Source organism: Pseudophryne corroboree, chromosome 9, assembly GCF_028390025.1.
Source record: "Pseudophryne corroboree isolate aPseCor3 chromosome 9, aPseCor3.hap2, whole genome shotgun sequence".
NCBI lineage: Eukaryota > Metazoa > Chordata > Amphibia > Anura > Myobatrachidae > Pseudophryne > Pseudophryne corroboree.
The window spans coordinates 389,479,320-389,501,572 of record NC_086452.1 but is presented as its reverse complement, the minus strand read 5'-3'; the positions used below and the strand labels follow the sequence as shown (position 1 = coordinate 389,501,572).

General features: G+C 45.9%; 1 protein-coding gene across 6 annotated transcripts in view; it reads right to left on the bottom strand.

The window, feature by feature from the left end:
- Positions 1–22,253, bottom strand: part of CACNA2D3 (calcium voltage-gated channel auxiliary subunit alpha2delta 3) — a 2,000,770-nt gene that overhangs the window by 104,692 nt on the left and 1,873,825 nt on the right. For 3 of the 6 annotated variants that reach the window (XM_063940834.1, XM_063940833.1, XM_063940835.1), the window contains 2 exons: positions 19,980–20,035; positions 13,181–13,292 (listed from right to left, as the gene is read on the bottom strand). In XM_063940834.1, the coding sequence (XP_063796904.1) occupies positions 13,181–13,292; positions 19,980–20,035 (168 nt within the window). Of the gene's footprint in view, positions 1–5,465; positions 5,650–8,249; positions 8,504–9,939; positions 10,155–13,180; positions 13,293–19,979; positions 20,036–22,253 lie in introns of those variants that run through there. The other 3 variants (XR_010186941.1, XM_063940836.1, XM_063940837.1) reach the window with 3 other exon arrangements.

Here is a 22,253-nt window from a genome sequence, read left to right as displayed (position 1 = left end):
TTGAAGTACATTAACCTCATCTACTCCATGTATAAGGATCAAGGGGGACAAGCTTGGCGCAGATATGACGAGGCGTTCAGGCTCAGAGCGCAGGGACAGAAGCCAATTAAGTTTGGCGCAAGAGACATTGGGCTATGGTTTAAAGCGCAAGCTAGAGGAGTCGAGAAGGGTAGCGCGACGCAAAAGCTAGCAGGGAGGCCTGGCACGGCCAAGCAAGACAAGCTTAAATGCTATGCCTTTAATGATGCGCATTGTACCAGACCCTCCTGTAGATTTAAACATGCTTGCACCCTCTGTAATGGGAGTCACCCAGCAAAAGAGTACTTTAAGCAGAAAGGACAGCAAGGTGAGAAGGTATCCGGAGCGACTGTCTCTGGCAAAAGCAACTAGCCCAGTGAGGCTAGGGGGAATCTGGGAGTGGCTGTCCAGATACTCCACGCGGGCAGAAGCCAAGCTGCTACAGGAGGGCTTCCTGGGGGGGGGTTTAGGATCCCCATAAGGAAGCCTGTCGCCCCAAGCGCATGCACCACGAACCTGCACTCCACCTGCGTGCAGCCAGAGGCAGCACGCAAAAAAATTGTTAAGGAATTGGCCCTAGATAGGATGGTGTTAAGTTCAAGGTCCCACTGCTGCCAGGCTTGGTAATTTCCCCTTTGGGCCTAGTACCGAAGAAAGCAGTAGGGAAGTTCAGGCTCATTCAGCACCTATCTTTCCCGGAAGGGGAGTCAGTAAATGACGCCGTAGACGTGGAGCAATGTTCGGTGCAATACCAGTCATTTGATAAGGCAATTGCTATGGTTAAAGGGCAGGGGAAAGGAGCATTGTTAGCAAAGCTAGACATTGAATCAGCATTTAGATTGCTCCCCCTGCACCCAGACAGTTTCCATCTCATGGGGTTTTGCTTTGACGGTTATTTTTTCATAGACAAGTGCCTGCCCATGGGCTGCGCCATATCCTGCGCATTGTTCGAAACATTCAGCTCATTCCTGCAATGGTGCCTGGAGGTGCACACAGGGCGCAAGGCGGTGGTGCATTACTTAGATGATTTTCTCCTGGCAGGTCCAGCGCAATCAGATCAATGCGGCAGTTGCTGCAGGAGCTAGAGCGTATGCTAGGTGAATTTGGGGTTACAATTGTCATGGAAAAGACAGAAGGCCCAAAAACAGTCATTTCTTACCTGGGCATAGAGATAGACACGGTGAGAATGGAGTGCCAGCTTCCAGCAGAGAAGGTGCAGAAGCTAGGGTACGAAGTAAGGGCATGCGACAGGGCTAACAATGTCACCCTAGAGAAGATGCAATCATTGCTAGGCCTCCTCAATTTTGCCTGCCGGGTAATCCCCATGGGTAGAATTTTCAAGAGACGTTTAGAAAGGGACACTGCTGGTGTGAAGAGAAGACACCACCGCATCAGCAGGGACCTGAAAGATGATTTGTTGGTATGGGAGGGGTTTTTGCAGCACTTCAATGGGGTGCGCATTTGGCCTAAGGCTGCGCAGTCAAGCCGCGCGTTGGAGTTGTTCACGGACGCGGCGGGGGCCACAGGTTTTGGGGCATATTGGCAAGGCGAATGGTGTGCAGAGTCATGGCCAGACAGGTGGAAGGAGAAAGGTCTCACAAAGAACCTGGCAGCCTTAGAGTTATTTCCCATAGTGGTAGCGGTAGGCATCTGGGGCCAGAGGCTCGCGAACAGACGCATTCAGTTTTGGTGCGACAACATGGGAGTGGTGCAGGCAATAAACAATCAATCTGCTTCGTCACCCCCGGTAGTAAAATTACTGCGAGGTTTAGTGGCGGCATACCTCCGTCACAACATCACGTTCAGGGCAAAGCATGTGCCCGGTGAGCAGAATGTGATCGCAGATGCGCTGTCGCGTCAAAAATGGGAGCTATTTAGGGCAGCAGCACCGCTTGCGCAGGAAGAAGGCTTAACATGCTCCTCTCATCTTTGGCAGATAGTCGAGCCTGTCTAGGCGAGCTGGTGGAAAGGTCCCTGGCACCCAAGACATGGAAAGCCTACAGGGTAGCATGGGGGAAGTGGCAGCAATTTCAGGGGAGAGGAGCCTCACAAGGGCAAGACCCCTAGCGGCAGTTACTGTCCTTTCTGGGTAAGATGAGGCAAGAAGGGGTGTCGAAAGCCTCGGCCAGCACCACACTAGCAGGTATTTCCTTCTTTTCCAAGTTGCACGGCAAAGGGGACGATACTAAAGTCTTTTTGGTGCGCACCGTGATGAGGGGATGGGCCAGGGCAGAGCCAAGGAGGCCGGATAAGCGCGAGCCAGTAACTAAGGAAAGGCTCAGGAGCATTACCCGCGGCATACCGGGCGTGTGCACTGATAAGTATGAGGCAAAGCTGTTCAGGACAGCTTTTACTATGGCGTTTGGTGGAGCATTTAGAGTGGGGGAGCTGGTAGTGCAATCAAGCAAGTCAGCAGGAACCGGCCTGCTATTCAAAAACGTGGTGGTGAACGAAGACATGGTCTTGTGCAGGATCCACAGGTCAAAGACGGATCCAGGGGGAAAAGGGAGATGGATCCGGCTAGAACGGCACCGGAACTCACACATTTTCCCGGTTGTGGCAGCGCTAAAGTTCCGGGAGGTCAGGCCAGCGGGAGGGGAAAATTTTCTGATTCACGTAGATAGGGCGGCCCTCACCAGGTACCAGTTTGCAGCAGTTTTTAAGAGATGCATGGCAGCATTGGGCTGGAACGCAAGCAAGTACGGGACGCATTCCTTCAGGACTGGCGCGGCTACGTCCGCTGCCAGTCAAGGGCGCACCGCAGAGGAGATAAAGGGGCTGGGGAGGTGGAGGTCAGACAGTTATAAGACGTATGTCAGGCCAGTGGTAGCGACAATTTCGCAAGAGCTATCATTGTAACCTGCTGACACCTCCCTCTCCCCCCCTTCCCCCATGCTTCACAGGGATCGGTGCAAAAAGGAAGATTTGGATCGTGGGCCATTCGTACGTGCATTGGGCAGAGCAGTGTGCTGCAGTAAGGCCATACGGGCGGCTGCTGGGGCTGCAGCAGGAATCAAGGAAGGTATTTTGGTACGGCAACAGGGGCATGGCATGGGCACAGGCCAGAGAGACACTGTGCAAGGCAGAGTGGTTGGCAGGGCGGCCGGACGTGATAGTGTTGTACCTTGGCGGGAATGATCTGGGCAAGGTCGAGTCGCTAGACATTATTAGGATGGCCTGGGAGGACATTGCATGGATAAAAGGGCAGTGGAGCAACGTTCACATAATATGGTCAAAAATCATCCCAAGGCTAGCCTGGAGGGGAGCCAGTTTATGGTCAGGAATTAACAGGGCCCGTAAGAAGGTAAATGCAGCCATCAGCAAGTTGGTCACAGCCAGTGGTGGTAGTGTCATTCAGCACCGGAGCTGGCCGGTAAATGCAAAGGTTTGTACAGGAGCGATGGGGTGCACCTGTTCGACATAGGCCTGGACATTTTCAACAATTCCTTGCAGGACGCCCTGGAGCGAGTAAGGTGGTAGCGCAGGGTGGGGCTTCGGTCCCCGCCCTGCGGGGACCTTGTGTGGCGGGGAGGGAGCGGTGCACAAGGCATGAAAGTAGGGGATTTACAGAATGCCTCGCATATTCACCAATAGGTGGCCGCACGCCTGGTTCCAGCATTAATACGGCAGGGGCCATACGGGTTACGCGCCAAGGTAGGGTGCTGTGCGGATGGTAGCTGGTCCCAAAATGGTAGGGGGCGTGGTCCCGTAACCACATGGTGGGGTCGGGCACGCCCCGGGTAGTAACAAATTGTAGGGGGTGGGGCTACATACCCACGAAGGCGGGTGGCCACGCCTCAGGTGGTACAACGTTGCGTGAGCATGGTGCACCACTCCCCTTGTTTTTCGTGCCCTGCAGTTGTTTTGGTTGTGATTATAATCAATAAAGCTGTGGCCTTTTGATTTGCCCAAGAAATGAAGTTGTCTTGTCTCAGTTTTTGGTTGACCAAAGAGAGGTGCCGGCATGTCGCCCTCTCCCTCCTTATGATGCCATTCATTTCAGGATGAGAATGTTTCCTTGCTGTGGCCTTTCACAGAAGTGAGAGCAGGAAGTCTGGTGTGCATACTAAATATTCTTACCCCTGAGCCTCCCCACGGCTGGTTTAGCCTTAACTGAAAAGTCTACAGATAAACAGTTGCGTAACTTTTTTAATTTGCCTTTGTGACTATCACCGTGTCATGCATGCTTCCATGGTGTTATAAAGCATCGCTGATATGGCCCTTTACATCTTTGCTCCACTCTTTGCCTTTATTACATTATTGTTATGGAAATTAGGTGTCTCTAACTCTCCACCACCAAAGAATTCTCAGCACATTCAGCAAGTATACAGGCCCCATTCAAATGTACATAATGTGCTATACTTCCTAGAAAATGTGAGGCTAGGGTTACCACCTCATCCCTTTAAATTCTGGATACATATTAATTATACAGGTTCTGTGGCTGGCTGACTTCAAGACTCCATTTCACCTGGTTTTAATCAGCCACAGAACCTGTGTAATTAATATGTGTCCAGAATTAAAGGGATGAGGTGGTAAACCTATGTGAGGCTGATGAGCCAAGTCTGGTGCAGAAATACTGGGACCTATACTAATCACATAGATTCCGTTTTCTCTATTCTCTTCTCATGAGATCCTATATTTATGACCGCAATGCAAGTTCAAATTTTCTTGAGATTTTTTTGCAACTAATTTACAGACTCTCACATTAGCTGGATCGTTTACCTCCACGTTCCACATCAAATATTTTCAGGACAGTCCAAACGCATATTTTGAATTTATTCAGACAATATCTTTGCAGCTGTGCCAGACCCAATATTTTTAATTCCGTTTGTTTTCAAAGATTAATGGAATAGCAGACTAATTTAATAAAGAAAGTTACATAACATGTCAGAAATATTACCAAGGTCAGCCAAGCCTTTAAAAAAAAGAAAGTGACATTTTTATTCCGCTCCTTTTGGATTCCATCACCCTAATAAGAGTGCACTGTATGCATGATTATACCAAACGTGTTGGCCTATAAGACGGCTGGATTACTGGACAGCATTCAACGATGAATGTAAAAATTCAGAACGCTGGGCCTTTGCATTCCATTAAATGCATGTTTTATTTCAGCCAATTAGAAATCAGCCTGCTCGTGAAAACATCATGAAACCTGCAAAAAAATACATCGCTGGCCAAACAAATCATATAAAGCCAAATAAAAGTACAGAAAGTGTAGTATTATATATGAAGCACAGGTTCTAGTTACTTTAGAGCAATTACAGTAAAATAAATTCTGCTTCTCACACCACTCTTTTTAACTTGCATCCTTTCCTCACCTTCTAGAACAGTCACAAGAACGTGGATGAATAAAGGCAACACCGCAGATCGGAATGCAATTAAAATCACCTTTATAGCTGACAGGAATCAAGCTTAAAGAGAAACTGGTGTGTGGGAGGGGAGAGAGCGGTCAAACCGGCACGAACCCTGAAAATACTTCTTACACCTATGGTTGCTTAATCATAGAGTATGGCATATCCCCAGAAGAAAGCTTTTATGTAGACAATAATATGCACAAAGAACAGTAATTGGTTGATTGTTTTAAATGCAATACACTCATTCTGAATCTTTCAGGTGTGTAATTACCATCACCTGCAAATACAGGGGAGGAAAGAATAACAAACAATTTATTGTATCATAATAAAAAGCAGAATAAAAAACAAATTAATTTGAAAGACATGGCTTCAGCGCTTTATAGGGCTGATTCAGAGTTGGGAGAAAATCAAAATAAGATAGTAACTTTGCATCTGGAACAAACCATTTTGCAATGAACTGGTGCAAATACTTTTTTTTTTTTTGCATGCCGAGTAAATATAGGCTGCTTTTGCATGTAGCTCAAACATGCTGGACATATTTTTACACTGCAATTTAGGTTTGATTTTGAACATATCCCTTCCAAATCTAATAACCCTTTCACACCAAACTAATAACCCAAGTTATTGTAAGGGCAACCCGGGTCTAGGTTTGGTGTGAAAGGGTCTACCCGGGCTGTGTTACCCAAGAATCTGACCCTGGTAGCTACCAGGGATGAGCCCAGCACCAACCTGGGTATCCTGTGGTGTGAATAATGTGCTAAAAGCAAACAGAGAGCCAGATCCCTGGCGCGTGGAGATGATGTCATAACCAAGCGCCAGCAGGGGGAAGACCCAGCAATAACCTGGGTCCAGCCTGCGGTGTGAGCAGAGTTTCAAGCTGCTGTGACACGGCTTAAAACCGTGTTCAATAACCCGGGTTGACCCAGGAGTTTTGGTGTGAAAGGGGTATAAGTCTCTGCTTATTTTATACCTGCCCCTTCAGCAGAACAACATGGTTTGGCAAAGGTGCAAAGTTACTCTTTCTTGCTTTGCTCCAAACCCAGAATCAGCTCCTATGTCTATATCTATTACAGGTTAAGTATCCCATATCCAAATATTCCGAAATACAGAATATTTCGAAATACAGAATTTTTTGAGTGACACTGAGATAGTGAAACTTTTGTTTTCTGATGGCTCAGTGTACACAAACTTTGTTTTATACACAAAGTTATTAAAAATATTGTATTAAATGACCTTCAGGCTGTGTGTATAAGGTGTATATGAAACATAAATGCAATCTGTGTTTAGACTTGGGTCCCATCGCCATGATATCTCATTATGGTATACAATTACTCCAGAAAAACGGATATCAAAAATACTTCTGGTCCCAAGCATTTTGGATATGGGATACTCAACCTGTATATATCGATCAACAAATTGGTACATCTGCCGTATCTCAGTACTTATAGTGTAACATTAGTAGCATCGTCTTCTTCTTCTTATTATTATTATTATTATTAATAACAGCTTCTGATATAGCACAGCAAATTCCATTGTGCTTTACAATTGAATAGCGGGTGCATTATGTATATCTGGCAGTACTGGGGGCATTATGTGTACCTGGCACTATACTGAGGGCATTATGTGTATCTGGCACTATACTGGGGTCATTTTGTGTATCTGGCACTATGCTGAGGGCAATAGGTGTATCTGCCACTATATTGGTGGCATTATGTGTCCCTGGCACTATACTGGGAGCATTATGTGTATCTGGCACTATACTGGGGACATTATGTGTAACTGGAACTATAGTGGAGGAATTAGGTGTAACTCTCCCCGCTTGTTTCTCAGATTTCTTACACATGTGGAAAGGCAGAGAGAAATAAGATATATACAGTAGGGCTTGACAAATTTTTCTAAAATCTAGGAGCCAGGATGAAAAAGTAGTAGCCAGACCACTGACCTCCCAAACAACAACTAACTGAAACCCCCCCATCGCAGTCACATTACTGAGCAACTCCCCCACACCCAGACAATCCAACCCCCATGGCCACACAACCAAGGGGATACCCCTGGCATACCAGCCCTTCGCATCCACACTGCAGTGCAGCTACCCCCCAGGCAAACCACAAACCTCCCCCCCACAGCCACATTAATGTGCAGCTAACCCTCATGGGCAACCATCCCCCATGGCCACACAAATAAAGGAGTACTTCCAGGAAAGCAACCACTCCGCAGCCTCCACCTGGGCAAACAATCCCTCCTACCCTTTGGCCACATCACTACCTTTTTCGAATCCCTGGCCAGGCATATCACCTCATATTGGCGATCTCTATGCAGCTGAAGTTTGGAGACAGCAGACAGAGCAGGATGGGACAGACAGGCACAGCAGTCAGCGCAGGCCGGGACAGACACTCAGCACATGCACTCCTGTGCAAGGAATGGCCACTGCCTCCAAATATCTCCGATGGGGCTGTTGGGGCTGAAGAGGATCTGCTTCCTCCCTCTAAAATCTGGTAGCCAAGCAGCAAAATCTAGGGGCCATGGCTACCTGGCCCCTGGGATTTGTCAAGCATCAGTTTTGACTGGAAAGTATGCCATTGAGGCGCACGTTATTTCTGTGGCTGTGTACTGTAAAAGCATTACCATCGGGGTAGGTGTTGTAATTTCTGCATTGTGCTATACCTATAAGAACCTTGCACATGCGTCTTTCCTGGTGAAGGGTTGTATTTCCAACCCATATAAATCAGCTGAGAGCAACAGCACCATATATATCTTTTTTCTCTTGAGGCTTTCCACATGCTGAAGAAATCTGAGAAACAAGCAAGAAGACTGGAGACATAAAAACATGATCTTTTGGCCTTACATTGAAGGAATACATGTTGTTATGTTATACACATGTAATATATAGTATAGCACCTGATTGAGAGCCCTCCCTACCTTTTTTTTGTATTGTTCTTTTGAGTGTAGGGAACACTCATAGGGGGATTCATTTTTAGTCTTTAGTTTTCTTCTGTTTGTTCAGAACTTCTCTAATGCTATTACAGTATGTATTGTCATTGTGTTTCTTCCCCATGATGCCTATATCGCTTTCTGGGGAGCTCCTCTTAATATTGCTGAGTATTGCTAATCCTCTAGCCTGGGTACATGACCTAGAAGAAAATAATTTATGTGATGTTACTGTTATCAGTCGTAGAATGGGCATAGATATCAGACATGGGGCCGTATGCAATGTAGTGCGAGACGGCCGGAGCTCCGAGATTCCAGCCGAACTCATTTTTATTTTTTTTAAAGCAGCAATCATTTATGACCAACCTGATTTTGCCTTGTTAATGATTGCCGCTTTAAAAAACATACGAGTTTGGCCGGAATTTCGTCCGTCTCGCACTGCATCCTGCCCATATTGTTCTATTCAGCAGTTGGTGAAAAGTCCTACCAGTGATGAGTTTCGCTGGTCTAGCTGCCAACAACTTATTTAACAGCAGCATTTATTTATAAGTAATGTACCTCCACAATCCTTCTTCTGTCAATAGCAAAATCTTTTACAATATAAACTTTTTTATATCAATTTTACATCTATTTTTTTTAAAGAAGTAGAACAAGTCTGAGTTTTTAGTTTCGTTGCACGTGCGGGAAGAAGCTAGCTGCTTCGGGACAGTGGCAGATGGAGATTTTAGCTGGAGCGAAACACCTCTCAAACCATAATGCCATAGTCCTAAGGCTAGCTCAGGGAGAACAGAAACTTCCTGTGAACAGATGTGTTATATACAGTATATGCATCATTGTTATTTAGGAAACTGCAAGCCAATCACTTAGATCTTTTTGGCTTTAGCAGTGATGATCTCTTTCTCCATTGCACAGTTATAGATACCAGAGAGGCTCCATCCTTAAAAGATTGATGCAAAGATAAGAGTTCTCAGAAAGGAGACGGAGCAGATAGCATTCTTAACATCTTAAGTAAATAATAAACATTCCAGCTATTACATTAATATTTTTAAGCTTATCAACAGAAAATCTTTGATGTACATTAATGATGAGTAGTCTGTGTACTTGTAGTCTGTGATATTAAATACCAGGGCTGCTGAGGGGGGTTGCAGGGGACCAATGCTGCACCCCCCCCCCCCCCCCCCTCACCACCACCACCACCAACCTCCCCTCTTACCTGCCTCTCTCCCCAGACCGGCACACTTTGTTGTGTGCTGGTCTGCAGTGGGATCAGGGGGCAGACGTATACTCTGTCTGTGCGCAGGTGGCTCCCGCAATTAGGCCATGCCCCCCCCCCCCAAAATAAATAAATAAATACCAGAGCACTGTGGCCACCTCCCTGTGGGCCTGCTAAAGCCCTTTATGTTCATCCATGATAAGCAATATGAGACGTACATTAATGAGTAATCATGAAATTGTTTTAGGCATAACAATTTTTTCTTTGCACACTCAAAGAAGTTTAAGGTTTTGTGGTTAATGCCCCAGTAGACTTAAAATAGAGATGTAGCAGATTAAAGCTGTAATATCATATATGGAAAAAAAATCCTCATACTGGTACATAGTGAAAGGTAGACCAAATCTGTATCACAGGCCACAAACATCTCCATTTATTTAAATCTTTTTCTGGATTCAGCCATTTAAAGAGAAACATATTTGTGTTTGTGTGGAAGACAATATCGCGATTGTTAATACTCATGGAGCGCATTTAAGAACCATCATTGTGCGCTCATTAGAGGTTTATCACGGGTGTAGTTTATGGCTTCCTGTTGGGAGTATTTGCGAAATAATGGATGCCTTGAGATCAGTTTGGATTGCACTCTGAAAGACACAAATGTTTTCTTTACAAATAAAAAAAGATCTTAGTCGCCTTAAAATGCTATAATTTGCACTTGACTCAGTTTCCAATGGGTTGTAGACCAAATGCTGCATTATGTGGTTATTTTGGAAAGAGATTCCATGACCTAAAATTACCCTCAAAACCTTAGGTCTTAAATCTGCTCTTGTCATGTTGAATCAAGATAGCTCTCTACTGAGGAAATGATGTCCAAGCACAGTTTTTCCACATTCAATATTTCCAATGGTTAGACAATCTAGCACAGCCAGGGCACAGACTGCTGCATCATCCTAGCATTTGAAGTACAGGAGTTCACTGTTAAAGACCCTCTGCTGAAGTCCCCTTATGAATTCTGTGCTGATGATGACATAGTCCTATGCAACCACAATAAACTGCTATGATTACAGCAACAAAGTTGTTTGTCTAATATTGTCAGATTTATTATATGAAGAATATAGTTATATGCAGTGCCTGCATAAAGTCTACAGTATGTACTTTGACATAATTGATTAAAAACTACTGATATTAATAAAATGAGTTAATGTTCTGAAAGTACAGTCTCTCCATACATATCATCACATTTAGCTTTGTAATAAACCTAGAACCCAAATTAATATAGTGCAGAGAGGACCTACCGTGGCTTACCAATAAAATGCACCTGTTGCTGTGCACAGTTCAGCCTCATTTATGAAGAACATAAGTGCAATGCAAATTCCTTTTGAGAAGTCTTCTGTGCGGTCATTTGTGCAGCTGTCCATCAATGCATTGGGTTTGTGGCTCAACATGGTGACAGTTATGGAGAAACTGGGCAGAGCAATGATGTTCCTTGCAATGTACAAGAAAGGTGTGCATGCACCAATGCACCTAGTTTTATGGAGCTGTGCAGGGGCGGATTGGCCATAGGGTTTACCAGGAAGATTCCTGGTAGGCCGACATGTCTTTGTGGCCTGTTTTGAATGTTGTCATGTGGCACCACTTCCTACAAGCAACTCACCGCACTCACTACACTGCATTGTCCTCATTCATTCTGTTATTCCATCTCTGCAGTACAGAACTCTGCCATCCAGTGATGCTGCCATAGCTACATGGTATGTTATACCTTTTGTGCTGCCCATGTCGAGCCACTTCTACAAAATTTTACAGGGCCACTTTTAGTTCCCAATCTGACCCTGGTCTACTTCAACAGACACAAAGAAAGCCGCAATTGTGGACAATCAGGCCCTATGAGGAGGGATCTCACCCCCATCAATAGACCCCACATTCTCATCAGACCGCACCCCCATTAGGGTTGCTTCCATAAGTTTGCCGGGCTGGTTTTCCATCCCAATCCGCCTCTGGAACTGTGCAACAGATTTTTTCACCTTCCTACAAATAAAGACACATTTTTGGACTTCAGAGGCATCTATTGAGATCCAAGAGTATTGTAGGTGTGCACATTGATATGTGCAGGTAGACTATAAAGGCACACGAGGCTTTTGTGCGGCGCTTTGAGTGTGCCTTGTAAATGATATCCAATGATGCTAGCCACTTTGTGGCCTGAACCAATGTATAAAGCATACCAAATCATTTTTTTATTATCAGTTACATGCAGATGTACAGTAGCAACTCAAGAGGAATCAGCCACGATCAAAGCTTTACCAACCAATCAGCTCCTGTCATTTTTTAAACACAGCCTGTAAATTGCAAGGCAGAAGGTAATTGGCTAATACTTTATCTCTTACAATTTTATCTCTCTCCAGGCATCAATAAATACCCCCATAATCATACAACTGTGACAAGGAATATTGGGATAAAAATTTGCCAAGTTCCAGCCAATTGAATATAGCCCCATTTCTAAAACAGGATTTACCTGCTTTTGTGCCCTAAATCCTGCAAAAGTATCAGCTTCATATGCTACTGTGGCAAAATGGACCTTGGCCAACAGGCATTCCACTATACCAGAGGTTCCCAAACGAGATCCTCAAGGCATCCCAACGGGCCAGGTTTTAAGTATGTCCATGGCTCAGCACAGATGGTTAAATCTAACTGACAAAGGTACTAATTAAGTCACCCGAGATATATATATATATATATAGATAGATAGATAGATAGATAGATAGATAGATAGATAGATCATTTTACAGTATAAAATATATATTAAGAATAACAGAAATAAAAAAATGAGACAAGTAAATAAAAGATGACAACGTACAAATCCATAGCAGAAGCATTGCTGCAGATTGTAAAAATAAGTGGATGGTGGTAGGAGACAGCTTGGAGACCCTCTACTGTTACATTATTGAAATCATGATTGTGTCTCTTCCTTCGGTGCGCGCATTTACATCCAAACAAATGTTATGGATGGTGCCGTCCTTGCAAAATTCTCAGGTTCGTCACCAGATGGTGTAGTGTCAAATGAACAAAAGTAGCTTATAGAGCACACTGTACAGAGGAAGTGAATTACGGAGCTGTATACAAACTGTTTTAGTAGCTTAGAGTTAACGGGAAGAAAGAAACTCAGCCTTTACGAGCCACGGGGTCAAGAGAGGATGTTTCCAAGTATTTGATGAGTGTGTGTTTAAAGTACTATTGGAAGGAGCCAATGGGCAGTGGGGCACGGAGGTGAGTTCAGGTCGTTGAACACACTGGATTAACATGAAAGTTGATTGATCCATATCTATTTCATTGCAATCACTGTGGCATGCTAAAAGCATGCTGGTGTAAGTAACCATTTGGATTTTCTACAATTTTCTGGCGAGATCATATGCAGTAAATTGAAAATGTTTTTGATATTAAGAGGCCACAGAGCTGACCACATTTATAGTGCATCCCTTTTACCGTTCCGTACAGCTTCATTAAACACAAAAAAAGTAGATTCAAAATGGGGACTTGTGAGTGAACATGTTGTTTAAGTCAGACATTGGCATGGCTTGTGTAATGAGAGGGTTGGTATGTTATTCATTAACAGACAGAATAATACTAGGTACGGCTTTTAAGACTACTCACGAACAGCTCTTAGACATAGTCTTACTTGATGCAGTCGTCACAGGATATAGTGCCTGTCGTCTCCTTGATGGTACGCTCAGAGACAAACGCTGGATACTCTGTGTCACAGGGCTCCAGGGTCTGCTTAAGTCTTTGAGCTGCAAAGAGAGACCAATGCAAGTCTTAGTAGAGGTTAACAAAAGATAATGAACAAATTAGACATCAAGAGACAAAAATGATGTTGTTTAATGGATATTTGTTCATTGTTCCCAGGCTTGGACTGGCCCACAGGGGTACAGGGGAAACCACCGGTGGGCCCCACTGCCTGGGGGCCCACCTCCTGCTCTAAGGATCAGGTTCCAGACTGTGCACTTGAATTATACATTATACACGTTACCTTATACTGGACTACAGTGTATTTTCTACAGTGCATTACTGTTATTAATCTGTTATTAATCTGATACATTATCACGCATGCAGTAGATGAATTTACTGTATATATTTATGTAGGGGCCCAAACCAATAAGGTGGCAGGCCACACCCCCTCTTCAGACTGGCCACACCCCTAACATGGCCCCCTACCACTGCATTTCCCCGGGGGGCCCTACATGCCCCAGTCCGACACTGATTGTTCCTATCACGCCTCTTATCAATTATTGTAATTATTCATCTTATCCTATTCCTTCTGCTATAAATGCTGCAATAACCTTATGTTACAGAAGGCTTAGACCTGTTGTGAAACTACAAGTCCCAGGAGGCCATGTCAGCTATAGCCGATAAAGAATAGTTGTAGGAGTATATTCTGGTTACCCCAATACACTTCCTTTTAAAAGCAAAATCTATCTATCTAATCTGAGCATACTACCAGTTATAAGTACCAATTATTTTTCAAAATAATGTTTAAGACTGTTATTTATCTGGATAGTTATTAATATGAATGGAAATAATATAAATGGCTATATTATAAATATCGTCTAAAGCAGGATTAGAAATCATGTGGCTTTCCAGCTGTTGTAGAACTACAAATCTTAGCATGCTCTGTATATACTGTACCTCCCAAATCATCCAATTATTCGAGTTGGAGGCGTGGCTATGGTACGTGTGAGGTGTGACCTCATCACAGTACATTTAGTAAACCATATTATTATATTGTGTTTGTTATACAGTAGTGCAGGGATGGGGAACCTTTGGCACTCCAGCTGTTTTTGAACTACACATCTCAGCATGCCCTGCTACAGTTTTAGCATGGCTAAATAGAAAAAACTGTAGCAGGGCATGCTGGAATGTGTAGTTCAACAACAGCTGGAGTGCCAAAGGTTCCCATCACTGGTATAGTGTATCAATTCTATTTACCAGTTAAATCTGCATTGTTTTATGCATTTTACTGCAATTCCTAATTTTGCAATTCAAAGCATGATTGTAAGATGATCATCAGATATGTAATATACTAGTTACTGCGCATAACACGATGGACACTAAGGCCCATAACTAATAACTGGCACGAAATTACCTTTTAAATTATTGCCATGTAAATGTATGTGCCAGTTCCTGCACTTGCAGGGTACTACACAGGGGCGGATTGGGAACAAAAAGCGGCCCTGGAATTTTTTTTTAATAGTGGCCCCACATGGGCAGCACCAGAGGTGTAAGGTCTAGCCATGGCAGCAGCACCCTCCCCCCAAGACTTTCCAGCTAATGGGCATGTCCAGCATCAAGGGGAAGTTAAAAAGAAATAAAATTAAATATGAGCTCATTATATGATACACCTTCAGAATTTAGGAAATGATATCATTCTTTAGAAAGATATATTTTCTTGCTTATTACACCAACCGTATCCCAATCACTATTCACTCAATTTTATATGTCTGCCAAGCAGGCAGACAGAGCATACACTAGATCATCTGCAATCACAGGCTAAGTGGCAAAGTCATTTTCATATATGCAAATTATTTTGCATCTTATTAATTATGTCTATAAAAAGGACCACATGTCCTCAAACTAAACAGGCCCCACGGGTGTGTCGGCCCACCGGGGATCTTCCCTGTAAACCCTATGGCCACTCCGCCTCTGGTACTACATATGGGGGGACTGGTATGTTCTGTTACCATTCACATGTCGGCAGTGCAGTAAACGCGGAGCACTAGGAGCACTAGCAGACTCTAGCGCTGTTAAAGAGTCTACTGTGCATGCACAGTTCTCTGGGGAGATGACAGGAGGATATTTTTTCTGTGATTTGTGCAGGGCTGATGCCACCAATGTGGGACTCTGGGAGCTAAATATTGAAGAAATTAGTACAGGGTGTGTGGTGTGGGCACCCCCGGCCCGTGTACACTGCACCCATTAAAGAAACGCCACTGACTGGTATGCTTCATATAAGATTAATATCAGCATTCCATGGCTAACATTAACATAACCCTAACCATCTCCTCCCGCAACCTAACCCTAACCGTCTCTTCCTGCAGCCTAACCCTAACCGTCTCCTCCTACAGCCTAACCTTAACCGTCTCCTCCCGCAACCTAACCCTAACCATCTCATCCTGCAGCCTAACCCTAACTGCCCCCTCCTGCAGCCTAACCCTAACTGTCCCCTCCTGCAGCCTAATCCTAGCCCTCCCATCATGCAGCCTAACCCTAACCGTCTCCTCCCGCAGCCTAACCCTAACCGTCCCCTCCTGCGCCCTGATCCTAGCTGTTCCCTCCTGCAGCCTAATCCTAACGGTTTCCTCCTGCAGCCTAACCCTAAACGTCCCCTCCTGCAGCCTAACCCTAAACATCCCCTCTTGCAGCCTAACCTTACCGTTCCCTCCTGCAGCTTAAGTCTAACCGTCTCCTCCCGTAGCCTAATCCTAAGCGCCCCCTCCTGCAGCCTTACCCTAACCATCCCCTTTTGCAGCCTAACCCTTACTGTCTCCTCCTGCAACCTAACCCTAACCGTCCCCTCCTGGAGCCTAACCCTAACTGTCTCCTCCTGAAGCCTAACCCTAGACCTCCCATCCAGCAGCCTAACCCTAACCGTCTCCTCCTGCAGCCAAACCCTAACCATCTCCTCCCGCAGCCTAACCCTAACCATCTCCTCCCGCAGCCTAACCCTAAACATCCCCTCCCGCAGCCTAACTCTAGCTGTTCCCTCCTGCAGCCTAATCCTAACGGTTTCCTCCTGCAGCCTAATCCTAACCGTCCCCTCCTGCATCCTAACCCTAACCCTCCTGCAGCCTAACCCTAACCATCTCCTCCCGCAGCCTAACCTTAACCATCCTCTCTTGCAGCCTAACCGTCTCCTTCTGCAGCCTTACCCTAACCATCCCCTCCTGCAGCCTAACCCTTACTGTCTCCTCCTGCAGCCTAACCCTTACCGTCCCCTCCTGCAGCCTAACCCTAATGGTCTCCTCCTGAAGCCTATCCCTACCCGTCCCTTCCTGCAGCCTAACCCTTACGTCCCCTCCTGCAGCCTAATCCTAACCGTCCCCTCCTGCAGCCTAACCCTTACCATCCCCTCCTGCAGCCTAACCCCTACCGTCCCCTCCTGCAGCCTAATCCTAAGCGCCCCCTCCTGCAGCCTTACCCTAACCATCCCCTTTTGCAGCCTAACCCTTACTGTCCCCTCCTGCAACTGAACCCTAACCGTCCCCTCCTGCAGCCTAACCCTAACTGACTCCTCCTGCGGCCTAACCCTAGACCTCCCATCCTGCAGCCTAACCCTAACCATCTCCTCCCACAGCCAAACCCTAACATCTCCTCCCGCAGCCTAACCCTAACTGTCCCATCCCTCAGCCTAACCCTAGCTGGTCCCTCCTGCAGCCTAATCCTAACGGTTTCCTCCTGCAGCCTAACCCTAAGTGTCCCCTCCTGCAGCCTAACCCTTACCATCCCCTCCTGCAGCCTAATCCTAGACATCCCCTGCGGCAGCCTAAACCTAACCGTCCCCTCCTGCAGCTTAACCCTAACCATCTCCTCCCGCAGCCTAACCCTAACCGTCCCATCCCTCAGCCTAACCCTAGCTGGTCCCTCCTGCAGCCTAATCCTAACGGTTTCCTCCTGCAGCCTAACCCTAAGTGTCCCCTCCTGCAGCCTAATCCTAGACATCCCCTGCGGCAGCCTAAACCTAACCGTCCCCTCCTGCAGCTTAACCCTAACCATCTCCTCCCGCAGCCTAACCCTAACCGTCCTCTCTTGCAGCCTAACCGTCCTCTTCTGCAGCCTAATAACCGTCTCCTCCCGCAGCCTTACCCTAACCATCTCCTCCCGCAGCCTAACCCTAACCGTCCCATCCCTCAGCCTAACCTTAGCTGGTCCCTCCTGCAGCCTAATCCTAACGGTTTCCTCCTGCAGCCTAACCCTAAGTGTCCCCTCCTGCAGCCTAATCCTAGACATCCCCTGCGGCAGCCTAAACCTAACCGTCCCCTCCTGCAGCTTAACCCTAACCATCTCCTCCCGCAGCCTAACCCTAACCGTCCACTCTTGCAGCCTAACCGTCCTCTTCTGCAGCCTAATAACCGTCTCCTCCCGCAGCCTTACCCTAACCATCCCCTCCTGCAGCCTAACCCTTATTGTCCCCTCCTGCAGCCTAACCCTTACTGTCCCCTCCTGCAGCCTAACCCTAATGGTCTCCTCCTGCAGCCTAACCCTACCCATCCCTTCCTGCAGCCTAACCCTTACATCCCCTCCTGCAGCCTAATCCTAACAGTCCCCTCCTGCAGCCTAGCCCTTACGGTCCCCTCCTGCAGCCTAACCCCTACCGTCCCCTCCTGCAGCCTAACCCCTACAGTCCCCTCCTGCAGCCTAATCCTAACCGCCCCCTCCTGCAGCCTAACCCTAACCGTCCCCTCCTGCAGCCTAACCCTAACCGTCTCCTCCCGCAGCCTAACCCTAATGGTCTGCTTCTGCAGCCTAATCTTAACCGTCCTCTCTTGCAGCCTAACCCTAACCGTCCCCTCCTGCAGCCTAATAACGGTCTCCTCCCACAGCCTTACCATAACCGTGCCCTCCTGCAGCCTAACCCTAACCGTTCCCTCCTGCAACCTAATCCAAGCCGTATCCTCCTGCAGCCTAACCCTAACCATCCCCTCCTGCAGCCTAACCCTTACCGTCCCCTCCTGCAGCCTAATCCTAACCACCCCCTCCTGCAGCCTAACCCTAACCATCCCCTCCTGCAGCCTAACCCTAACCGTCTCCTCCCGTAGCCTAACCCTAACCGTCTCCTCCCGCAGCCTAATCCCAATCGTCCTCTCTTACAGCCTAACCCTAACCGTCCCCTTCTGTAGCCTAATAACCGTCTCCTCCCGCAGCCTTACCCTAACCATCCCCTCCTGCAGCTTAACCCTTACCGTCCCCTCCTGCAGCCTAACCCTAATGGTCTCCTCCTGCAGCCTAACCCTACCCGTCCCTTCCTGCAGCCTAACCCTTACGTCCCCTCCTGCAGCCTAATCCTAACCGTCCCCTCCTGCAGGCTAACCCTTACCGTCCTCTCCTGCAGCCTAACCCCTACCGTCCCCATCTGCAGCCTAACTCTTACCATTGCCTCCTGCAGCCTAATCCTAACCGTTCCCTCCTGAAGCCTAACCCTAACCGTCCCCTCCTGCAGCCTAACCCTAACCATCTCCTCTTGCAGCCTAACCCTAATGGTCTGCTCCTGCAGCCTAATCCTAACCGTCCTCTCTTGCAGCCTAACCCTAACTGTCCCCTCCTGCAGCCTAATAACCGTCTCCTCCCGCAGCCTAACCCTAACCATCCCCTCCTGCAGCCTAACCCTAACCGTTCCCTCCTGCAGCCTAATCCTAACCGTCTCCTGCAGCCTATCCCTAACTGTCTCCTCCTGCAGCCTAACCCTAAACATCCCCTCCTGCAGCCTAACCCTAACCATCTCCTCCTGCAGCCTAACCCTAACCGTCCCCTCCTGCAGCCTAATCCTAACTGTTCTCTCCTGCAGCCTAATCCTAACCGTCTCCTCCTGCAGCCTAACCCTAACCGTTCCCTCCTGCAGCCTAATCCTAACCGTCTCCTCCTGAAGCCTAACCCTAACCATCTCCTCTTGCAGCCTAACCTTAACCTCCTCCACCCACGCTGCCTGACCATTTGGATCCTGACTGCATTATAATCAATGCTTAGGGCAGCGGTTCTCAAACTGTGTCCCTAGGCACACTTGGGTGCCTCAGGGCACTTGCAGGGGTGTCTTGTATTCGTGGTCCAAGACCAATTCAAATTATTTATGGTATTGTAGTAGGCTGGCTGCCATACCTAACATATGTGGACAAACAGAAGCAAAACTTGTCCCTCACCACACTTAAGGATGACATATAAACACAATTTACATAATTTAATATTTCTTTCTTAATTTCTCAATAAGAAACTTTTTGCCTAGGGGGTTCTGTGAAAAAAATTCTGATATTGTAGAGCGCCATAATTCCAAAAAGTTTGGGAACCACTGGCTTAGCGGCTACTACTCAAATAGGGAAGTTGTCCTAATGTGGACAGCTATAATATAGATTGAAGTTTTCATAAATTAGAATACTGAATTGCTATAAAGAAAGCCTGCATTTTTGCACCACAGTTAGACTAAATATTAATAAATGCACTCTTAACAAATAATTTTAAAATATGCAGTATAAGAAAAAAAAATATTTCTGGCAGATTGGTTTGTTACAGGGATGGGTGCACTATGGCACTCCATGAAAAAACTGTGGCAAAGTTGGAGGAGACCGCTGGGAAATTTAGTTCCACAGCAGCTGGAGTGTCACAAGTAGCCCGACCCTAGTGTGTTACATAATGCAATTATATTCATAACCAGGTTATTCCCCCACTCGTTTTACCATTTTCATAAGCTTGCAACATTTAAACGTGAATTTTACCTTTAATAGAATGTCCTGAGTTCCACCAACTGCATAGATTAAACTCCACCAGGAATCTGAAGAAGTCATAAGATATATTAGATGAGACAGACAGAAGCAAGATGTTTGTATGATGTGTCCTTGATATTTTTGTGTGTCTCTTGCTGCAATTACTCTTATGCATAATGGAATGCTTATGAGAATAAGTGATCGAATGTGATTATTGAGGTCAAATGGGCGACTGTCAGCAGTGTGCACAAGATGCTTATTGCAGTTCCCTATCTAAAGAGCAAATACACATATGAACCTTTGATTCACTCAAAGAATGAGGGCAATAACTATTCTTCATCATAAGAATGTAGCATCAATTCACTAAATGTTTGTATTTAATAGCATTGAGCCTTTAAATGCAGCAATTGAAACTGACAAGATGCAGTAGCTTTGGAATCTGCCATTTAATAAATTTATCCCAAAGTGTCACTGGCTCCTGGTATACTAAATATACATTCAAGATGTCTGCCCCCACTATGAATTGTATCATTACTACAACTGTAACCATTTAATCTACAAACCAACGTGGAAATAATTTGTATTATTACATTTTTCACCAGCTAAACTTTTGAATGAGCAATATTTGAGCAATTGTGAATTCCCTTCCCTAATTGGCTGGTTAAATTGTCGTACCAAAATCGATATAGATTTTTTGTCTAGATATCAGAAGAGAAATAGAAAAAACAGTCACATGCACAAAACCCTTGCTACAAAACAGGTGTCCATTTATTGGATTTTCATGCATTTATTGGGACAAAACTCTAGCAATTAGAGAAACATGAGTGAGAGCTATAGGCGTGAGGGGAAATTAAATGCCAACATTTTTCAATATTATCCTGGGTTAGTCTGGTAGTGTTCAAATCTATATGTAGTTGCTGGGGAGTTATGTCTTTTACATTAGCCAATAGGACGGTAAGGGGCTGTGTTTGCTATGGTTGGAAATTATGAGATTATAAGTGTGTGAGGTGATACTGCCGCTTGGATTCTTCAAATTGTCCATCACCACTATCTGTTATCTATTGCATTGTTATATGCTGTGTTTCTGTTTAATTCTCTTCCTAACAGACAAGGTGCAGCAGGCGGTAAAGCACCCCAGCCAGTGGCCACAGATGGCACAAGAGATAGTTGGAAGCACCATCTGCTATTTTAGTGCTCATAGTGGTGTGACTTCACCTATGTGGGGGTCCTTAGCATATCACATGCGAGACTCCAGTACTGAGCCAAGGGTTGGGGGTGGTAGCTTCTACTCGGCACAAGTGCTCTGGTGGTGGACACCCACCCACCCCCCCTTAATTTGTAAAGTGAATGTAGATGACAGCTGATTGCCGTTTTGTGCTTTTCTTAGCCACCATGTTAATATTGAAAGCTGTGACCTCTTTCGCCATAACTTCTGTGTCAGCGACTCCAGAGACTCAGCCCACAGTCTCTGGAGCAGATTACTATGCATGGATCCTAGTACAAGGGAGCCAAGAAACTGGTATCATACAGCTATATATGGCAACTCGCTCAGTGAGTACTCACTGACTATTTTTATTGTATTTTTACCTCCTCAATTCACATTTCTCTAACGTCCTAGTGGATGCTGGGGACTCCGTAAGGACCATAGGGAATAGACGGGCTCCGCAGGAGACTGGGCACTCTAAGAAAGATTTAGTACTACTGGTGTGAACTGGCTCCTCCCTCTATGCCCCTTGTCAAAGTCAGAAAAATATCTCTATGCACACTGCCATATTTGCACCTCATTCATGTCCACGCTGCGCATGCGTACGCTCTCCCGTACGTGCACATACTCACAGCCGCGGGCACCCGCAGGCGCACGGTATGCGTATTTACGGTAGAGTTTATGTAATCATAGCGTGCGACTCAATCGTTACATATTTTCATTAATAATGTATTTTATAGATCATGGTCCCTTTGATAGATTCTGAAAGTTTGGTTAATATAGAATGTCCCTGAACGGAGGAATCCCTCTTTGTATTGTGCGAAGGGTCTAACAGGAGTCATACAGTGGTGTTTGGTACCCATCGGAAGAGTATTTAAATAGCAATATTCCGGTGTTGGTTTGGAGCGGATTAATTGCTCGTGCGAATAGTTATGGACATAAGAAGTTATGTCCATTTATTATTATTTGTTCTTACTTAGTCATGCACCTGAACAGTTGGAGACAGGTATCAGTGGGTCTCAAATGGCTCTTTGACCTCAGAGATCCCCCAAACAATAGTTTGCATGTTGGGAGGGCCTCAT